This window comes from Nestor notabilis, unplaced genomic scaffold, assembly GCF_000696875.1.
Source record: "Nestor notabilis isolate BGI_N333 unplaced genomic scaffold, ASM69687v1 scaffold517, whole genome shotgun sequence".
In the NCBI taxonomy this organism is placed as follows: Eukaryota; Metazoa; Chordata; class Aves; order Psittaciformes; family Psittacidae; genus Nestor; species Nestor notabilis.
This window is the reverse complement of record NW_009934870.1, coordinates 12,625-31,586: the sequence shown is the minus strand read 5'-3', so window position 1 is coordinate 31,586 and position 18,962 is coordinate 12,625. Positions and strand designations below refer to the sequence as shown.

Sequence of the window (18,962 nt, the reverse complement as noted above, 5' to 3'; positions counted from 1 at the left end):
CAGTAACTTACACTTGTTTTGTTTTTCTTTCCTTGAGAAATTGGTGGGAGGAGAAAAAAAAAAGCCTTCAGCTTTTTTTCTTTCATTGAATTCCAGACAACATACTGCAATATTTAAAATGAATAGCCATAATATTTGGAGTAAACATCTGTGTTTCTTTACCTTTTCAAAGTTCCATATAACAGTCAAACTCTGTACATAGCATGCACACACACTTGGGTTTTAATTTCCATGATGAAGATGTCTTTTGTGTTCAAGCAGAAACCTCTCTGAAAATTTGTCACAATCCATCACATTAATCCTCAGCAAAGACGAATCTCTTCTGTGGAACTGGTTTTACATATCACGATTAATGCTTTTAAAATAATGATGTATCCTCATCACACATTACAACCTCCTGGCTCTTGTGGCTGTGAAGGTCTTGAAGGTAGTGTAGCCACAGGTCCTTCCAGATCACAGATGTTCAGTGGCGCCTTTGTGTTTAGGGCTCCATAGCCCTTAGAAGCTGTATATTGACCACAATTAGCCCCGGAACCTCCGCCTGTGAGGAACTAGTTAGTTGTCCCCATGGTTTTCCACCTATCTTCTTATTCTTTTGAATGCTGCTGGCTGCACCCTTTACCCTCATGGGGACCAGCTACTGATGCACCAAGATGAGTTTTGCTCTTTTTTGCCCACCCCCTTTTTCCTACACCAGTTCACGTTTCCCACAATACTAAGAAGCCTGGTAAAACTGCATACGGGAAGCGTACACAGTCCTATTGAACGTAGTGGCCATTCTTACACTGCTTTTTTGGTTGGCACCGAAGCTGCTGGACGGTTGTAGCCTGCAGGTGTTGCTCAGCTACAGCTAGCTCGTGTTTTTGGGAGACTCCAGATCCCACATGCCCAAACATTCCCATTGGATGGTACATCTTGGACAGGCTATCTACAAGGCATTTACTTGACCAAGAAGTGAATGGGAAACTGCTGTGCTGACAGCTATTCTGGTATTTGCACGCAGTCCTAATTAATTGATAGGGCTATTCATGTGGGGAAATAAGCATGTGTATCTGCAGAGTCGACATTTTTTTAGGGCACTGAGGAGACAGACAATAGGAGAGTAACAGCAAGAAAACACAGAATTATGTTACAGCAGCATTGCTGTATTCTACCGTTGTGTCATATGGGGCTTAAGTTTGGTCTTTGCCTGAAAAGAAGCCTAGTTGATTGCAGAAGCTGATATTTCCTGGTGGTGCAATTCCTCCTGAGTTACAGTTTGCACTGCTGCAGGATGGGGAGAAATAAAACAAGGCTTTGTGCACGTTTAGCAATTAAGAATTCCAGTGCAAGCTACTGTGGGGTTGTTTTGATCCCAGGCAATTGTCTCATGCCTGAGTGCCTCCTTCAGTTTTAATTGGATGTTTTCCACTTGTTGCAAATACAGTTATGCCTTTTAAAAGGATAAAGACATCCAGTAAGAAAGTTGGGAATAATTTGTATTACAAGATATGTAACTGTTGTTTTTCTTTGTTATAGTCCACTGATGATAATTACACAGAAGATCACAACACTTGCATGCCAGTTACATGATGGTAAGAAAAGGAATTTCTTCCCATGTTTTGAAGGCAGCCTTTTTATTCCAACGCATTCTGTGGTTGAGTTACAGAGTGGATGAAATAGTTCAGAGACCTGCTCCAAATAAAGAAGAAAAATGCTTTTGTGGAGGAAAATCAGAAACTTCAAGTTTTGATCAGTTCTCTAGGATCAAACTGTCTTTGCAGTAACAAGGACAACCATTTTCCCCCTTGTGTGCTCCTTAGGGCCCCATTTGGATTTTAGCTAGTACTCATATCTGCTATTTAGATGCTACAGTGCACCTCCATTAAGCTCCTTGAAAGTGTTCTTGATTCTCAAGAAATAGAGAGTTGTGTTTGATATGTAGGTTCAATCAATAACGTTAATGCAGCAAGAATATGCTGTCATTGATATATACAGTGTTGATGTACTCCATGGGTTGTGACATGGAATTCAATAGGTTTTTTCACAGTGCAGGGAGAAGCACAGTCACAACCAAAATAACATTGTCTTCAGTCTTGTGTTGTGCTGTGACAAAGAACACTATTATTTCCCAGTAAAATGCCTGTGTCTAGTACAGCGCTAAGGCTAGAAATATCGGTCATCATCATGTGAATTTCTGATGGTCTGAGGCCCACTGCATTAGAAGCTGTGGATGACTATATGAGTAAGTAGCCTGCTATAGAGTTGTTTTCATGTAAGATTTAGGTGATGGCCACACTACAGGCTGCAGGGTCTGGCATTGTTTGCAAGCCAGGTTTACACAAGTGGGTCTAATACTTTCAGGCAGCTAAAATAGGTGCAGCTTGAAGCTCGGCTAACTGGCCTTGTCATTGACTTTCGTATCACTGGGGCTTCTCTGCTTCTGTTGTTTAAGCTAGTCAGCTTAGGTATAGCTGCATGCCACAGTGGTGTGCAACCTAGATGTGCATCTGGAATATTGGAGGTAAACGAACAGAAAGAAAGGAGAAGATAACAGCAGACACAGGAGCCTTTTAAACAAACCAGAAATTCTACAGATTAATGATGGTGGGAAAGGCTCATTACACTGTGAACCTCCATATATAGCGCATATACAGTTGAGGCAGCTTGTGGTTCAAGCATCAGTGACAAATAGCTATTTGTAAAAATGTAATGCAGCTGCCCGTAAATGGAAACAGACAAACAAAATACCCAGCCCTTTAAGTAATTAAGTGCTTAATTGTTTCCCTGGAACTCAGACCCTCCCAGTATTTGCAAACTGAAAGAGTGGGGAAAGAATAGAAACGAGCAGCTTATCAGCAGTCTTTTTAGGAAATGGGTCTTGTGTTTGTGTGTATTGGTAATTATGGCCACGACGTTCAGAACAGTCCTGTTAATTGATGCCAAGCCCCCAATCTTGTGAAGCTGTGTATGTGCATGCTCAGCTTCGAATGCTGTGACTCATCCCATGGTGAGCTGTTCTGCTGAAGCCAGTGGGATTCCTCACAGTACGTGCAATTTAAGCTTCAGAGTGAAGGTTTTGAGATATTTGCTATGAGCTAGGAGCAGTATGGCCATCATAAACGACTTATCCATAGTTTTTCTGGGCAGTGAGTCTGTGCTCTACCTCTGGCCCCAGAGGTCTTGTGGACCCCACAGGAGGTCACCCTTCCAAGTCTGGACAATTCCAGATTATTACTGATATGTGTGTTTAGGCTTGCTCCAGCAGCAGGCAGCCCGGCTGCTCGTTCACACCAGTGGAGCTTCTGTTCACTAAGAGTCCGTTTCTCTTCCATTGCCCACTTCTCCTGCTGTGAAATGCTCCATTTCTCACCCAGGACCCAGCAGGAGCCTTGTGCATAACTGAGCCGGTGCCTTCTGGCAGCAGAGGTTTTTCTGGCCCAGGACTGTTAGTAGAGGCTGCTGGGGGCTGCTGTCAGTTGATGGCATTGAGAGTTGCATTGTGTGTGAGAGAATGCTATGGCTGCTCTTCCTGAAAGTGTAGCAAGGGTGAAAAAGGGGGAAGGAGGTAAGGAACTGGGTGAAGAGGTGGAGTAGAACATGAGTGTACTTGACCTGAAAGTTAGGAAATGAGTTGTATTACAACTGCCTGTGACAAAATCTTGAAGTTTATGGCTAAAGAGAGTTATCTGTGGGATGCAAACGTAAGACTTTGGGGATAGCTTTCACTGTTTGGCTTTCAGAAAGATCTAATGTGACTTTTCTTTCTCTCCAGGAATAGGGCGACAAGCTGAGGAGCTCACTGCTGAGCAGAATCGGCTTGCTGTAAAGTAAGAGTTTAATTTCTCTAGTGATGTTTGTTTAATTTCATCTAAAGAAGTTTAGGGTTTGGGTTGTTTAGTGATGCGGCCATGAAAATGTTCCCCGCTTCTTTCCAGCCCACGATAAGCTGAAAGTCCTACCTGTTTTTCGTTTTTTTCTCTATCTGCTGAGCAGTTTTGTTTTTGTAATGCTGCTGTCAGTGCCCTCCTTACACAAATACAACTTCTCTGCTTTATTTCTTATTTCTTCAATCTAAGACTTGTGTCTCTATCACCCTGTGCTGGTCAGTAAAGCACTGAAGTACTTAGCAACATCTCATTGACTTAAATGTATACTCCACACACAACAAAACTAGTCTTTGCTGAATTAACTCTTTTATACACAAGCTAAGACTGTACTATATAGACTTTTGGGCTGTTGTCTTCATCCTGTCTTTGAGATGTTATTTTTCCAAGCAGAATACTCCTCTGTCAACAAACCACTGTGTAGTAGAAGTCTGTTTTGGTTTGACTCTGACATTTAGTGCTGCTTTTCTTTGCTACACTTTTTGGATTCTGAGATTTTATTTTTTCTGACTCCCTCTGTAATGTTAATATTCCTAGTCCTTCTTGTTATGTGACTAGTCCTCTCATTTTTCAGAAGGAGATAGCATGATTGTATCTTTGAGCACCTTTTTTTCCCTTGTTGATCTCTCGATACACTTTCAGGACACAGGTGATTTTTATTTCTTTCTTTATTTCTTTCTTCTTTTTTTTCTTGAAGAATTAATGTTACAAAGTTAGTCTTCGAACCATAACTACTATTCACCATGAAATGTTTGTTTAAGGCCAAAGGAATTATTTCATTCATTTCCAAGGCAGAAGATTCAGCCACCAGAAAATCTGCCTATGAGCTTCTAAAAGTAAGAAGGGAGTAATTTCTTGAAAAGCAGAAATCCTGTAGGGAGACTTGTTTAACTTTTGCTATGACCAATAGCTTTGTGTCTATTTTTATAGCTCACAGCATAATGTTTAACTGCACTGGGCCCTTGTGACCGTATAATTCTAGTCAAATTCTCACCAAACAGGCCTTTTTTTAATTCCTTGTACAGTAGATGAGCTCATAACAGAAAAGTACATGCCAACAGCTCAAGTGCCAGTGGCAGACAAGTCACAACTGAAGAGTTTTAAATCCCCTTTGGTAATACAGCCTTTTGTCTTCCCTCCTGTTCTTGGTCTGTTTTTGTTTCTCACTCATCCTCTGTACATTCCTTCATGCATTGCTCATGTCTCCCCACCCAACCATGTGCAGAATCTAAGCTGAAACTAATGACTTTATTTTTAATCTTACTGTAGAGCTCAGAAACCAAAATCATGGACCTGATTTTGCAGAACAGAAAGATGAGCCTTACCCCAGTTGTTTGCTGCATCTTTCTGTGAAATGCTTTCACCAGAGAACATACCATTCAGGCACTAACATCTACAATAACCACTAACATGAATGCAGAAAATCCTGGCTAAGCTAACTGTTTATTCAAGCTAATTCCGCTTCAGAATAAAAGTAGGCAACAGCAAATGTTTAACTGTTGCTTAGTTTTCCTGCTAGAAATTCAGTTTGGTCTGAAGGAATTTTGAGTGGGTTTTGGTTTATGCATGTCCATCTGTGTCTTGGACAGGAGAGCTCTGAAGCACTGTGCTCTAGTTTCTATTCTCATCTGGGGACTCCTTGTTTACTTGGAGGGTGGCTATTATGACAATTGTGGACAGCACAGTGTATCAGTGCAAAATTTGGATGTGAGTGTTTTCTGCCACGTCAATAAAACAAGCTCAACATTTTACAAATTGCACTAGTGGTGAGAAGTCTGTGCCTCATTCTTTTCCATGCCACTGATCTGTATTAAGTAGAATGGAGCTTCTTCATTTTACATCTAATGTAAAACCCCAAAGGAACTTGTGGGGACTTGCAAAATTGAAATAATGAACATGATGGATTTCCTTTGACTTTCATCTTCAGCTGCCTTTTAATTTGTGTGGGGTTTTTTCCAATCAGTTCCTTTTACTGGTCATGATACAATACAGTCAATTACTTCCTTCATTTGCACAGTAGGACAGAATGCCTCTTCATTCTCTTCCTCTATGTCTCATGTCACACTTCCCATTCTTCAAAAGGCTGAACTGAAGGGCATATGAGAGCTCCTCTCAGGCCTCAGAGTCCTGGTCTTAAATGCTCCCTGCCCTGTGGTCTGCATGAGAAGGCAAGATACTGCATGGCACAGCTTAGTGAGACCAGTGTCACTCAGCTTGTGGTCTACTAGCTGTTACTGGTCCCTGACATACTGGGCAGATGTTCAAAGACAATTACCAACTGCTCACTCCTGATACTGCTGGCCTGCTCAAAATGTGCAAGTCAATATGTTTGGGAGTGGGTATTTAAATTTAGGACTGTTTTTAACTAAAATGTTTCTAGCAATAAGATGACAACTTTTCAAATAGGTAGCATTTGTTCACCTGTAGCTTAAGCACTTCCACGATACCCTTGTTGTGACTGCCATCTGCCAGGCATCACTGGGATATAAGAGAGGCTGTGCTTCATCTTCTCCAAAACAGATATAAGGAGCTTTCAGCTGGGAGGAGGGTGGTAAGAGAGAGCTGGAGGCTGAGGCAGACAGTATTGATGAAAGCAAAAGCATTGGTGAAAGCCCTTGCTGTGTTTTACCTTGTTTTGTTTTGTTGTGTGTGGATGATTTTCACAGGTCAAGACCTTCTTTACTGGAGTATTTAAGCTATCTCCTCAATTTTATGAGCATCATAGCTGGGCCTTGCAGCAATTACAAGGATTATATAGCCTTCATTGAAGGGAGGCATGTGCACATGAAACTGTTAGAAGTGAACTGGAAGCAGAAGGGTTATGACAGACTTCCTGATCCTTCTCCAACTGTAAGTTTTAAAATGACAAAGATTTATCGCAAAGGCCAGGAGAGTACAGCTTTGTAGATTAATCTCATAATTAAAAACTAAATAGAAAAGCCATTTTTGGATTATCTTCCCAGTAAATGTTAGTGAGTTTTTTCCTGTGAAGTGGCCCCTGTTTTTATCTCAGGGTCAGGGGTGAACAGGCTCCTGTCTTTCTCTTGAATTCCCAAGTGTGTTTGGCTTACAAAATGGGTCATCAGTTAATGCATGTCCTTTGTGCAGCAATGGGAATGGTCTGAAGGTTCTGACAACGACAAGTTGCTGTTCAGCTTCAGATGGAAGAGCAACGCAAGTCAAATCTCACCCATACTGCAGGAGATGTTAGAAATACATGAATCATGTCTAATCAGAAACTAGCTTCTCCAGCTAGTTTCTTCTTTGCAAGAGAATCTCACGCTGTAAGATGATGCGGAGGTCATTTTTCACATACTATTAACACTGATTTTATTTTTTATTTTTAAAATATTACTAAAACTTTCTTAGAAAATTACCTGCTTGTAAGGCAGGATAACATAGCACGAGAACCAGATTCCTCTCCCTCGTCTTAGGGTGACACTGAATGTCTAGCTTTGTGTGTGCAGAATGCTTCCTCAGAAGTTGAGTATGTGTCTGTGCATATCCAATACCAGTTGCACACTCTTCTATTTCTACTGACTTCAGTGGCGCTACTTCTGATTTACATTACTCAGAATAAGACCTATATTGTGTTAGATGTGAGTTGGCAGAAAACATTAAAATTAGCATTAAAGATAATTGCACATCAGTTTATTCCAGAGTGTGGAGAATATATATAATGAGTACTTGGGATCAAAAACCACATTGTTGTTTCAGTAGTATATTGCACTGCTATTAGTCTTTTGAGAATGTCAGTCAATTTCTACATGGTACCCACGTACCCGATTTTCCTTTTTAATTATGACTGTATCAAGGAGAGTTTACTCCTGACGTGTATTTGAAATTGAGCTTTGAACTACTGTCATGATTGTCAATAATAATGTATAGAAATCTAGGGAGCTGTAATAGAAAGCACTGTGGCATAGCAGATACACAGCATGCGTACCTTCCCACAGTAGAGGGTAAGATGTATGTTTTTAGGACAAGTGATTTTCAGCTGGACCTCTGGACGGTAGCTGAACAGTAGGACTGTACTGAAAACTGTTGTTTTTGGCTTTCAGGAGGAATCCAGTCTTTAGTTAGAGGAGATGAGAGTACCTATAGGGAAGACTTCTGATTTCCATTGTAGGGTTTTGTTTGTTTATTTCCTTTCTCATTTGAGGAGCTCCACTCACTGATGTTAGGAGTCTCTTGTGAAGTTCATCACCAATTTTTATTTCTAATTGTCCTTTGTACCTATCTATAGGTAGCTCAATAAAACAAATTAAACCAAAGCTTTGACTGTGTTCTTTTCTTTGTCACCTCTTCTAAATTAATTATTATCAGCTTCATCACTGCTAACTTTATTGGTTCTTGAAGAGCATTGGTTTTGTATGTCATGAGCCTTTTTTTTTCCCTTAAGCGAATGTTTCTAATGAATGTTTCATTGTTGTTTGTGCTTTTTAGGGAGCAGTGATGTACAAGCTGTGTATCACACTAGTATCTCTCATTTTATTCTTGACACTTACCAAGAACTTTCCTATGGCATATATTGTCGATGACGAATTTCTTGATAAAACACCCTTCTTGTCAAGACTTGGTTACCTGTATGTTGTAACACAGGCAGCAAAACCAAAGTATTACTTTGCATGGACATTAGGTAAGCGTAGCTACATCACTTATTTCTGTGAGTAACCAGTTCATAAATGGGGAAAGGGATCTGTAACATGGGGGATGAGGGGGAATAAATTAGTTCCTAGACCTGTAGTACTCGTAGAAGTGTGTTCTTGTGCTCTTGTACATGTGTTCTTGTAGGCAGTGGACCCTGCTGAAGTGGGGAGATGTCAAAAGTTTTGAAAAATGTGCATAAAATCTCTTCTATCTTGTCTGACATTCCCTATGCCAAATTCCCATTAGCACCAAATCTGCTTTTCAGCTGATTGCCAGTAAAGTCAATGTAACAATTTCATCTTACTTAAAACTTTGTACCAAAGTAATTTTTACAGGGGGGAGGAAAAGGAAAAAAGTTTGTCTCCTCTAAACTTTGATTTTTACATTTTATTTATAATTTACCACGTACGTCAGTGGGGTTGGAAGGTTAAAATGTGTCACACACTGGCCCAGGCTTTATAAGTATGTTACAGTGCAAACAGACCTCTCTCTTCCTTTAGGGACATCTTTAGAACATGCATCTGTATCAGAAAGCTGTGGTGCTTGTTGGGATGGTAAAGTTAGGTTTTGCATTAAGGCACAGTGGGGTCCTGTGCACACATTAGCTTTGAGAGCTAAAGAGAAAGGATTGGAGACCATGGGGAAGGTGGGGAACAAAGGAGATGTTGAGGAGGACCCAAGAATCTCTGTAAGGAAAAGAAGAAGAGAAGAAAGAGGACTCATCATAGGAAAAAAAGGAAATTTCTTTTATTGGGAGCCAGCTAGACTGGCAGCCAAAATAACCTTCTTGTATTTTACCTTCTTGCCTTTAGAAGTCAGCTTTCCCATCTAAGTGAGGAGTTAAGTCCTTCTAGGCCAGGATGAAAATTGAGAGACTGGATTTTTTTGCTGGTATTACAAAGACACTGTGTGTAGAGGAGATCCTGAAAGCCCAGCCAGCAATGTATACACCTGAAACTGAGCAGTGTCATTGAGATGGGATGGAAAGAGACAGGGAAATTGATTACAAGGCTGCGATTAAATTGCTGGGACTAAAACTGACAGATCAAGGGAAGGCTGCCAGGACTGGCATGAGTGGGGTGGGAAAGGCTTTGGAATAAAGAATTGCTTGCTCAGAATCTTATTTTTGTGCAACCCAGTGTTAAATTGTTGCCTCAGTTTTTTCCAGCATTATAATTAACTAAAAGTCCATTATCAAAAAGATAAACTGAACTTGGATTTGTGATATGACTAAGCCATAGAGGCTGTAGAAATCTCTTACAAATGAGGCAGTTCACAAAAAGCATGCATTGCATACAGGAGGGTGCAGCTTCTATTATTCACTTTGCAAATCTAGGCAGCAAAACAGCAGACACTTTATCCTTTTGCAGTTTAGCTCCTGGTGGCATGGCCCAGGGCATTACAAAAGTGCCTGCTGAAAAGGCCGATAAGCACTCCCTGTCCTCAGAAAAGGACAGGCCTGCTATTGTACAAGAGCCACGCTGCTGAATTCCTCCAGATCCATGGAAAGACAGAAAATTCAGCTTCTTGCTGCATTAGCGATAGTCGTTGGAACGTAGCTGCAAACCTAACACAGCTGCTGCTGAAACCTATTCGGGTCTGAGCTCCTGCATCCAAGGAGCAGTGAAAGCCATAAACCAGAGCTATTCAAGTCAAGGGAAACCTCGGCTGGGCTTTGTGGAAGTTGGGGTCTTGTGAGCAATTTAAGGGCTGACAGTTGTGGTGAATATGCACTTCACACCTTGCTCTGCAGACAGCAGCTCAGGAAGCAAGAGACTGATGGGTCTGCTGTATTATTATGTCCCTAGATTTCTTGTTTCTTGGTTTTGCCAGAGAAATACTGAGTGGTCCCTGCCACCCTTGGAGCAAGGAGGAGCAAATCCAGGATTTTTTGTGTCTGTACTCATAGCATTTACAAAACAAAATCAGTTTTCACCCTTGCGAAATAAATGCTGACTTTTTAAAAGCATAACTTAACCAGGCTTGTATTTTGTAAATGTTCTAGAATGGAAAGCCTTACCTGTGTTTTGACTTTCCTTTTTCTTCCAACAATCATTAGTGCTGGCTGCACCTGGTGATCCAGAGATAATGAATCCCTCCTGTTTTCTTAGTACTCAGAGAGAGGATTTCTGGCAGGGGCATGTTGAAAGCATAATCTTGAAACCCAGTAATGAGCTGGTTCCCAAGCAAGGCTGAAAGGGGAGGTAGTTGACCAGCGCCTTGGCAAAGAGTTCAGCATGTGAAATGCCTACCATTACCCAAACTTTTATTTGCACTTAAAGTAGTTAAGTCTGTAATCAGAGTTACTCAATATTTGATATATAGAGGTGGTGAGATACTTTAGTGAGGCACTGAGCAATGGGATTAGCAAAAGGCTTTCTCTGCCTTTTTCATTCTCTGAATGAAAGTCTTAATTAAAACAACCATATTGGAACTCCTAGTAGAAATGGTAACCATGTCTTTGGGACACTACAGTTCTTAATTCTGGAAAATGCTGTGACATCCAGGTACCATTTTGAGGAAAGTGCTTAGTCATGTTATAGCAACTCTTTATCTATCTTGGATAATAAAGGCAAATTAAAGTGATTACTCTCTGTTGTTATTTTATTATTTATTCTTCTGCCCAAGGAGTAGCTCGTCTTTCCTCTTGAGGAAATGACTCTTGTATTGCCTTATAACAGTCCCCCTTTGCCAAGAGGAAGCTTCTCTTTGAAGGAGTGGATGCTAATTGCTACAAAGCTGGCTTGAATGTGTGTTTAGTGTTATACTGACTTGTAAGAAAACGTGACTCTGCCAGCAGTCTGATTTGATCTGTTTTGCTTTGACATTGCAGCAGATGCAGTCAACAATGCAGCTGGTTATGGATTCAGTGGTGTTGATGAGAGAGGCACTTTCCACTGGGACCTGTTGTCCAATTTGAATATCTGGAACATTGAGGTGAGTTAAGGGAGTGACTACATTGGCATAATCATAGAGAAATAGCCATGCTAATGGGGAAAAGCTTTGCCAGAAGGAAAGCAAGTCCATGCTACCAGGTTACGCCTCTTTAACATGAAGAGGTTTTGCATTTTATCTGTTGGGCAGATAAAAAGCATCTGTCACACAGGCTTCATCATGCTCTGTATGCAGGTTGCATTTTTAAACAGTTTATAGAGGGCTAATAAGTGATTATATAGGATGTTTTGTAAATGAGCAAATTACTGTGGATTGTGGCTGAGGTCAGCAGGTCAGTAAATTGCTCACAGCTATGATTCTCCACCATCTGTGGTGTATGCTGTTTACTTCTAACAGTCTTCCCACTTTTTTAGCCCAGTTGAGATGGGTAGTGATAGAGAAAGAGGCTGCCACAAGTAGGCATTGCACAAACACTTGCAGAGTCTGGATCCCTGCCGTATGCTTGGAGTGCCTGTTGTAAATGGAGAAGAGCAAGGGTTGGAGAGATACTGGGTACAAACTGAGCAACCTGAATGGGTACTGGCAGGACGATATAGAACTTTAGATGGCTGCTGATCTAAAGCTCCATCCAGCAAATCACACTGTTTCTCAAAACGTGTTGCACATGTTTCTGTGACTGCAGTATACTTTTAACATCCATCAGTCTTTCGTAAGCTATTTATGTTTGGCCATCTTTTGCATTAGAGAAACAATGTAGTTTGTTTGCTTCTAAGAGTGTTTTGTAAATGCCAGTGAGATGTGAAAATGTTTGTGTCTGGGACTGCTTTCTAAAGGCTTCTTTTCTTTCAAAATAGGAGGAGCTTCTTCACTGTAATTCTGTAGTTATGATTTTAAAAGGAAAAGCAGATGAAAATAAGTTGAGTGCTTTACTGCTGAATAATCTGTGACTAAGCAGATGTGCTGTAATAGCTCTTCTCAAAAATGAGTTCCTGTAATTCTTCATTGAAAGATGCCAAAACTGGAAGTATCATTATACATTCTGTCTTTTTCAACATCCTTTCTCTGTCATTCTTCTTTAACTTAATTAATCCTCAGTGTACATCTCTCCTTAAGCGGTTCAGAATACACAGCCAGAAATACTTTACACTCCTCAATGGCAGAAGCACCCTAGATACAACCCTGAGATCCTGAATCAATGACTGATTCAGTTTTGGGGAAGGAGATGATTCCTACCTTGATGGGCTAAGGCAGTTTCTGCTTGAAGGAGGAAAGCGAAGTGCAGGCAGTGCTCTTCAGTCAAGCCGAATTGAGGAAACAGAAGCCTTTGCTCCTCTCTACTCACTGAAGTGTAGGCCCCTCAAAATGTTCTTTACTGGTCACATGGGCAATAGAGATCAGGATGGGCAAATTACTTCCAGGGGCATAAGCCAGAGTGCTCTCCATTGGTTTGATCATGTGTGAAATGAGAGAAAGAAGCTACAAAAAACCATTATTTTGGGTAAGCCTTAAATTGTTACTTCATGTACCAATAACAATTCCAGGACTTTAAGTGTGATTGTACAATGCATTTTCAGCAGGTATAGCCACCTGCATATGTAAAATTGCTTAAGAATTGTGAATTTGAGTGCCAAATGTGGCTAAGAAACGATCTGATTTGTAGTAAAGATAAGCACATGGTAGGAGTTGTGAAAGTGTTAAAATGCGGTGGGGATTTGAAAGCCTAGGCAGCATGCAGATTTTGACAGCCAATGGCTACTTTCTCTCTTGGTAATGTAACAGGGGAGCTTAAAGGAGTCCAAAAGAGAGTGACAGTATTAGTTGGCAGAGAAGTGATATTTTCCTTGGCTTCTCTTGGTGCAGTAATGCAATTAAAATGTAGTGCTACTGCATTGGATGAAGTGCTCGCCTTCAGGATTCTGCATAGAACTGCAAAAATGTTTGTATATTCCCCTTGGAAGCCTTTGTCTTTAATCTATCTTTTCAGTGTGCCTTTGCTTTCAGCTAATATGGCAAAATAATGTGGTGTCAGTGAATTGTGTCCCTGCTTGGTGAGGAGGTGCTCAGAGGCTTCCGTCAGTAGGCAAGGAGCAAGGGGGCATGGGGATGCAGAACTGCCAGAGGTGAACTGTCCAGGATTAGGGGAACTGATGCTGAATGGAGTCCAGCAGCCCTCTAAAGCTGGAGGAACTGCTGCTGTGAAGAGATACTGGAGGTTGTCCCAGGACCCTGGAGTCCAAACTGGTTTGTCAAGCAGGGCATTGGGCTGGCTTCTAAATTTAGTCCTAACATTTTTGTGCATGTTTTTCAGTCTTCCCCCTTCCTTGTCCAAATAACAATAAATTTCTTTTAGGTTTTATAACACTTTGTTTTAATAGCACTCTAGGGAAGTCCAGATTGCATATGGGTGGCAAGATAGCTCTTCCAAAAATGATGCTGTTTAGGAACTGCAGGGAAGGCCAAGCACTTAAAATAAGAAAGCTTTTCAGATTTCCCACGATTTGAAAAATAACTAAACATTGTATTTAATTTTACAAAAGAAAGTGAGATTTGATAGCAAATGCCAAGTGTTAGTGGTGCGCAGTCAGCCTAATTAATGCTCCTCCCAAAACATGTTAGTGTAACGATGGACTGTGGCACAGCAGTTGGCTACTAGAATTCATATTTTCTGCCTATCTCATCTCTAATTTAAAATGTAAGTATTATTTTACAGGTTTCAATGCTAACTTATCATGTGAACTTCTTTCTTAGACTGCAACAAGTTTTAAAATGTACATTGAAAACTGGAACATTCAGACAGCTGCCTGGCTAAAACGGTAAGAGTAATGAAACAGTGACATGCTTGTGGGACCCCAAAACTACAGATGGCCTGGAAAACCACTGACTGGTGAATCTCATGAATGTATAGCCTCTTTTTCTTTCTTTGTTTCCTGTGTGTGTAACAGTTGGTGGAATACAAGAGTGTTTGGTGCTGTAAAGTTTTATTGCTGCAAAGGTAAAATGCCTGCATTTTATATAGGAGCAGCAAAGGCATAAATGAACTGTTCAGATCTTCCATAATAAAAAGGAGTAGAGTTTTGATGGCATCTTTTAGGCTTCTGTTTGCCCCAGTTATTCTTGTTGTACTGTTTCACTTTGCTATGTTATGTTTCCCATGAACCTTGCTGTGTCACTGGGGTCCAGTTCAGCTAGAACTGGAGAGAAATCAAAATGTTCAGAGCCCCCATGTAGCCTGATTTGGAGTTACCAGAACATGCCTGCCAGGAGGTCCCTGTTAAGGAGATGGAGAAGAGACTTCTTACAGCACTGAGAGGATCTGATTTTAACCCGTGACTAATAAGGCACATATAAATACCAGCATAGGTCCAAATTTTGTACATTGAACTGTCTGTTGTTACTTTTTGGCACAATTGAAGCTCACTGTATAGTCGATGTGGTGTCTGAAAAGCAGGCACAGATTTATTACAGTTATTGTAACTATTTTTGGTGTTAAATATATACATCTTAAGTAAATGTCTACTATTTTTCATGATTCAAATGATTTTCCTGGTAAGAAGTGCATTATCTTCATTATCTTGACTCATTTCTTTGGAACACAGCATTTCAGTTGAACTTCAGATAGCCAAATAGACCAGTTGATGTGTTCTTGAAACGGTATTATTCGCTTGCATCTTTTGAGTAAGATTTTGGGCTGCTAAAGTTAGCAGGAATCCCTCACTTCACAACAGCTTGTGACACTCCCAGTTGTTCCCAGCATTTGCTAGATAACAGTGCCTAAAATACCTTCATTCATGAGCGAAGGGTGGGGTCATATCTCTTTGTCTTTTGACTCACTCTTACAGGGTAAAGTATGATTCCAGATAGAAGTATAAAGGTGAATGAAGTCTTACCTGTCCTTTGCCCCATTATTTATTTAAATACTGTGAGCACCAGGAATATTTGTACAAAATTTGTATTTTGATACTCAGTGCATAAAATCTCTATCTAAATGGAGAGTGCTTCACGCCATGGCCTATAACAGAGGCAAGATAAGACCATTAAAACAGAGGACCTTAAAAAGACAGAAGGTTTTGAAGTGGTGTCCATAGTTCAATTGTATTCAGCCTTTACTTGTTCTCTTGTTCTGTTTTTGTTTTGCAGTGTCTGCTATGACAGAGCTCCCTGGTACCCTACAGCTTTAACATTTATCCTGTCGGCCCTGTGGCATGGTATCTATCCTGGATATTATTTTACGTTTCTCACTGGAATCCTTATCACACTCGCAGCCAGAGCAGTATGTACCTTTCATTGTTCTCTTCTAAGGCCATGTGGATATTATCCAGCACCAATTCTGCACATGCTGCATTGCTGTCCCTGGCTGTCAGAGGAAAGTTGCTTATGGGTGTACAGTTTCTAGTGCCACTGGCTATGTCCATGCAGGCAAATTAGCTTGGGATTCAAGGGCATATTGGAGTCCAGACTTCTGCTACGTCATGTTGCCTATATGGTGTGTGTAATCAGCTATGGGCCCAGTCTTTCATAAGAAGCTGTTATGAGCTGAGCATTAGCCCAAACATGAACTCTTTCATGTGGATGCAATTGATGCAGTAAACTGGTTTATGGTGTTTATGTGCCTCATCTTGGGTAGAGCCACCAAGGACAAAATGGTGAAAACATGTCGTGTTGTTGTTAAACTTATCTGCTGATTTTTCAGGCTGAACCAGCCAGTTGTACAGAGCTGGGAAGCACCACTGTTTTCTTTCAGAGTTTGGGTAAATAACCAGGTCAATTTGGAAGGTGAATTAAACTAGTGATCATGTTAACTGCTATAGCTAGAGCAGGTTGCTGAAAATGCGGTCGTAACGTGCTTTGCTTCTCATTTATGAGGATTTCATAGATGAAGCTGAACTAAAATCTTTAGGAAACAGCACATACGCACACAGGTATAAACACATATTTGTTCATTTAAAGTAACTTTGTTTCACTATTGATAACCAGTAATAAAACCAGGAGGGAGGAAGATCAAATCACAGCTCCCTTCCCCAAATGTATGCCAGATACCCAGCATGAGAGTCTGCTCCTGTGATTACAATAGAGGAAACTGGGGGGCACTTCTCTGTGGAATCTTGGATATACCAGCCAATACACATCTGTCTTCCTACTCGCAGTGCTTTCTATCTGGTACATAAACTTTTCTGTAATACTAATGCTGATGATACGAGGAGTGGTACACTACAATGTGTCTGCGTGACTTCGCCTGAGAAATTATTTTATGAATTTTTCTGTTTACTTTTCCCTGGCCTGCAGATAAGAAACAATTTTAGACATTACTTCCTCTCGTCAATGCCTCTCAAGATGGCCTATGACATTGTCACCTGGGTTGTCACTCAACTGGCAGTGTGCTATACTGTTGCACCATTTGTTATGCTGGCTGTTGAGCCCACTATTAAGTTTTACAGGTAAGTCCTCTCCTCTTGACTCTTACTCTCCGGCCTGGCATAGGCTTTTGCTAAATAACCCAAAACCACACTTAAAGGCACTTTGCATTCCATCAAATTTGAAAGGAGTTCAAACAGTATGCTTAATAATTTGGTGATTTTTGCACTCCTGTAACTTAAGAAGATGATAATAATGCCAATGCAGAACACCTCATCTGTACTTCTCAGCCTTTCTGTGTCCTTATGTGTCTTTTCACATACTCAGTTTCCTTTTTCAAAACAGTTGAGTGTTGACCACTAACTGTGGCCAAGGTTGGAGAGGTTAAGAAATGTGTGAGTTGGCAGTAGGAAGGACTTGATGAGAAATGACCAGGTTTCCAACTGCTGAATGTGTAGAACAGGAGATGTGATTGGTCAGCAGGAGGTAAATAAGGTGACTGACAGAGCATTACTTCTTGAAATGCGTATGCTTTTCATTTTGAATACTTCATAGGAAGTGATTATTTCCCTAGCTTCCTTAAAAATAGGAGAACACTGGTGTTGCAGAGTATATAAAATATACTCTAATAAAAATTTGAAATAGAGAAATCAAAAAAATTAATTTGCAAAGCGAGAATGGGCTACACTGCTTTACTTTTCTTTCATTCTACAGTGGACTGTCAACAGAGAGCAACAGGTTTTGATTAAGAAGGTTTTGTTCCTTTAACATCAAAGGCATAAAATTGGTAGTCAAGATAGCTGATGTCAGTAAGTCTGTTTGAAGGGGGTTGGATTTTGACATTTCCTATTCCTGTTTCTTTAAACATCTAATTTCAACAGAAAACTTACCATAGAAGAATTACTCCAAATCTTTCTTAGTTTCATTCCTTAATGTTTTTTCATAGTGACTTTTGAACACAGTTAATATTTGAACTTCAAGACAGTTAAGTAATGAAATTGTAGGCCTTTGGACCAGAGCGTGAGTTTTTGGAGCACTGCACACCTAGCAGTGATCTTAAGCACTTTGCAAAGATATTAAGAACTATGGTAAGAAGCATAAATAAGGCTTTAAAAAGGTGCATCTCTTTTTAAGAGCTGGACCATACTGCTTCTAAACACCATCCTCCCCAAGCTGCCAGATCCTCATGTAATTTGTTTAAGAATTTTTTATTTCTATTCAATCTTGTGTACACCAAATTATTTGGAAAAAAAATACTTGATGTTCAATAAGATACCAAATAAAGATATCTCTGAGTAGTTGCCTTCAGAAACACAGCCCTTCTGTGAACATCATTACCTGACCTTCCCCAGTTAAAAGTTGAATCTTCTGATTTATTTCTAATTTCAGCACTTGGAATGAATTTTTATTCTTTCTGTCACTTTTTCTCCTTTTTTCTTTTTTTCTTTTTTTTTTTTCTTTAAACTTGCAGAAGTTTTATGTCCTAAGCATGAAAGATGTTTCTTCATAATGTAGCCTTGTATATTTTAACATTTAAAGAGAGATGGGCTGAATAAGTCTGGGGTTGAATTACATGGCTTTATCTGAGCTGTCAGACTTTAGATTCAGCAGTTTGTTGATTGATTCCTTGCCTCATTAACATCCCTGGCAACATTTTCATTGATACCAGCAGACCACATGCATAGGTTGTGTGAAATTCAAGGGTGTATTTTTGTGCTTTCTAGGTCAGGTTCATACTTTCCGCATACATCTCTTAGCACTAAATTCTGCATGGGCTTACTGTGGTTTCACAGTTCATGTTATGACCCACAAAAAATGTAATATTCTCTTTCTGCTTTTGTTCCCAGGTCGATGTATTTTCACATGCACATTCTAAGCGTCCTGGTGTTGCTCTTGTTGTCAATCAGACCTCAAGCTCACTCCATAAGAAAGGCTCAGAATCAGGCCATGCTGAACTCTGTTACAAGAAAAGATAAATGATGCCTCCAAAGCAAATTGCCAACATTGAAAAATCAAGCTGTCATATTGGAAAAAAACAAAGAAGAAAACTGGGTGGGATGAGAGTCAAAGTACAAGACAAGTGGCATTTCTATTGCTTATCTTAAAATCTTACTGGACAGGGCAGAAAAGAGCCTGAATGACTATATTTTGAATTATTGCAGTTAACAGAGGCAATGTTTACAGGCTCATTGGGCATTT

At 40.3% G+C, this 18,962-nt stretch overlaps 1 protein-coding gene across 1 annotated transcript in view; it reads left to right on the top strand.

Moving 5' to 3' along the window:
• Window positions 1-18,743, top strand: part of MBOAT1 (membrane bound O-acyltransferase domain containing 1) — a gene marked incomplete at its 5' end in the record, with an annotated part of 29,770 nt that extends 11,027 nt beyond the window's left edge. The window contains 9 exon segments of the mRNA XM_010017536.1: window positions 1,519-1,574; window positions 3,755-3,809; window positions 6,533-6,716; window positions 8,313-8,505; window positions 11,350-11,453; window positions 14,160-14,224; window positions 15,549-15,681; window positions 16,695-16,846; window positions 18,611-18,743. Coding sequence (XP_010015838.1) covers window positions 1,519-1,574; window positions 3,755-3,809; window positions 6,533-6,716; window positions 8,313-8,505; window positions 11,350-11,453; window positions 14,160-14,224; window positions 15,549-15,681; window positions 16,695-16,846; window positions 18,611-18,743 — 1,075 coding nt within the window.
• Window positions 18,744-18,962: the final 219 nt, after the last annotated feature.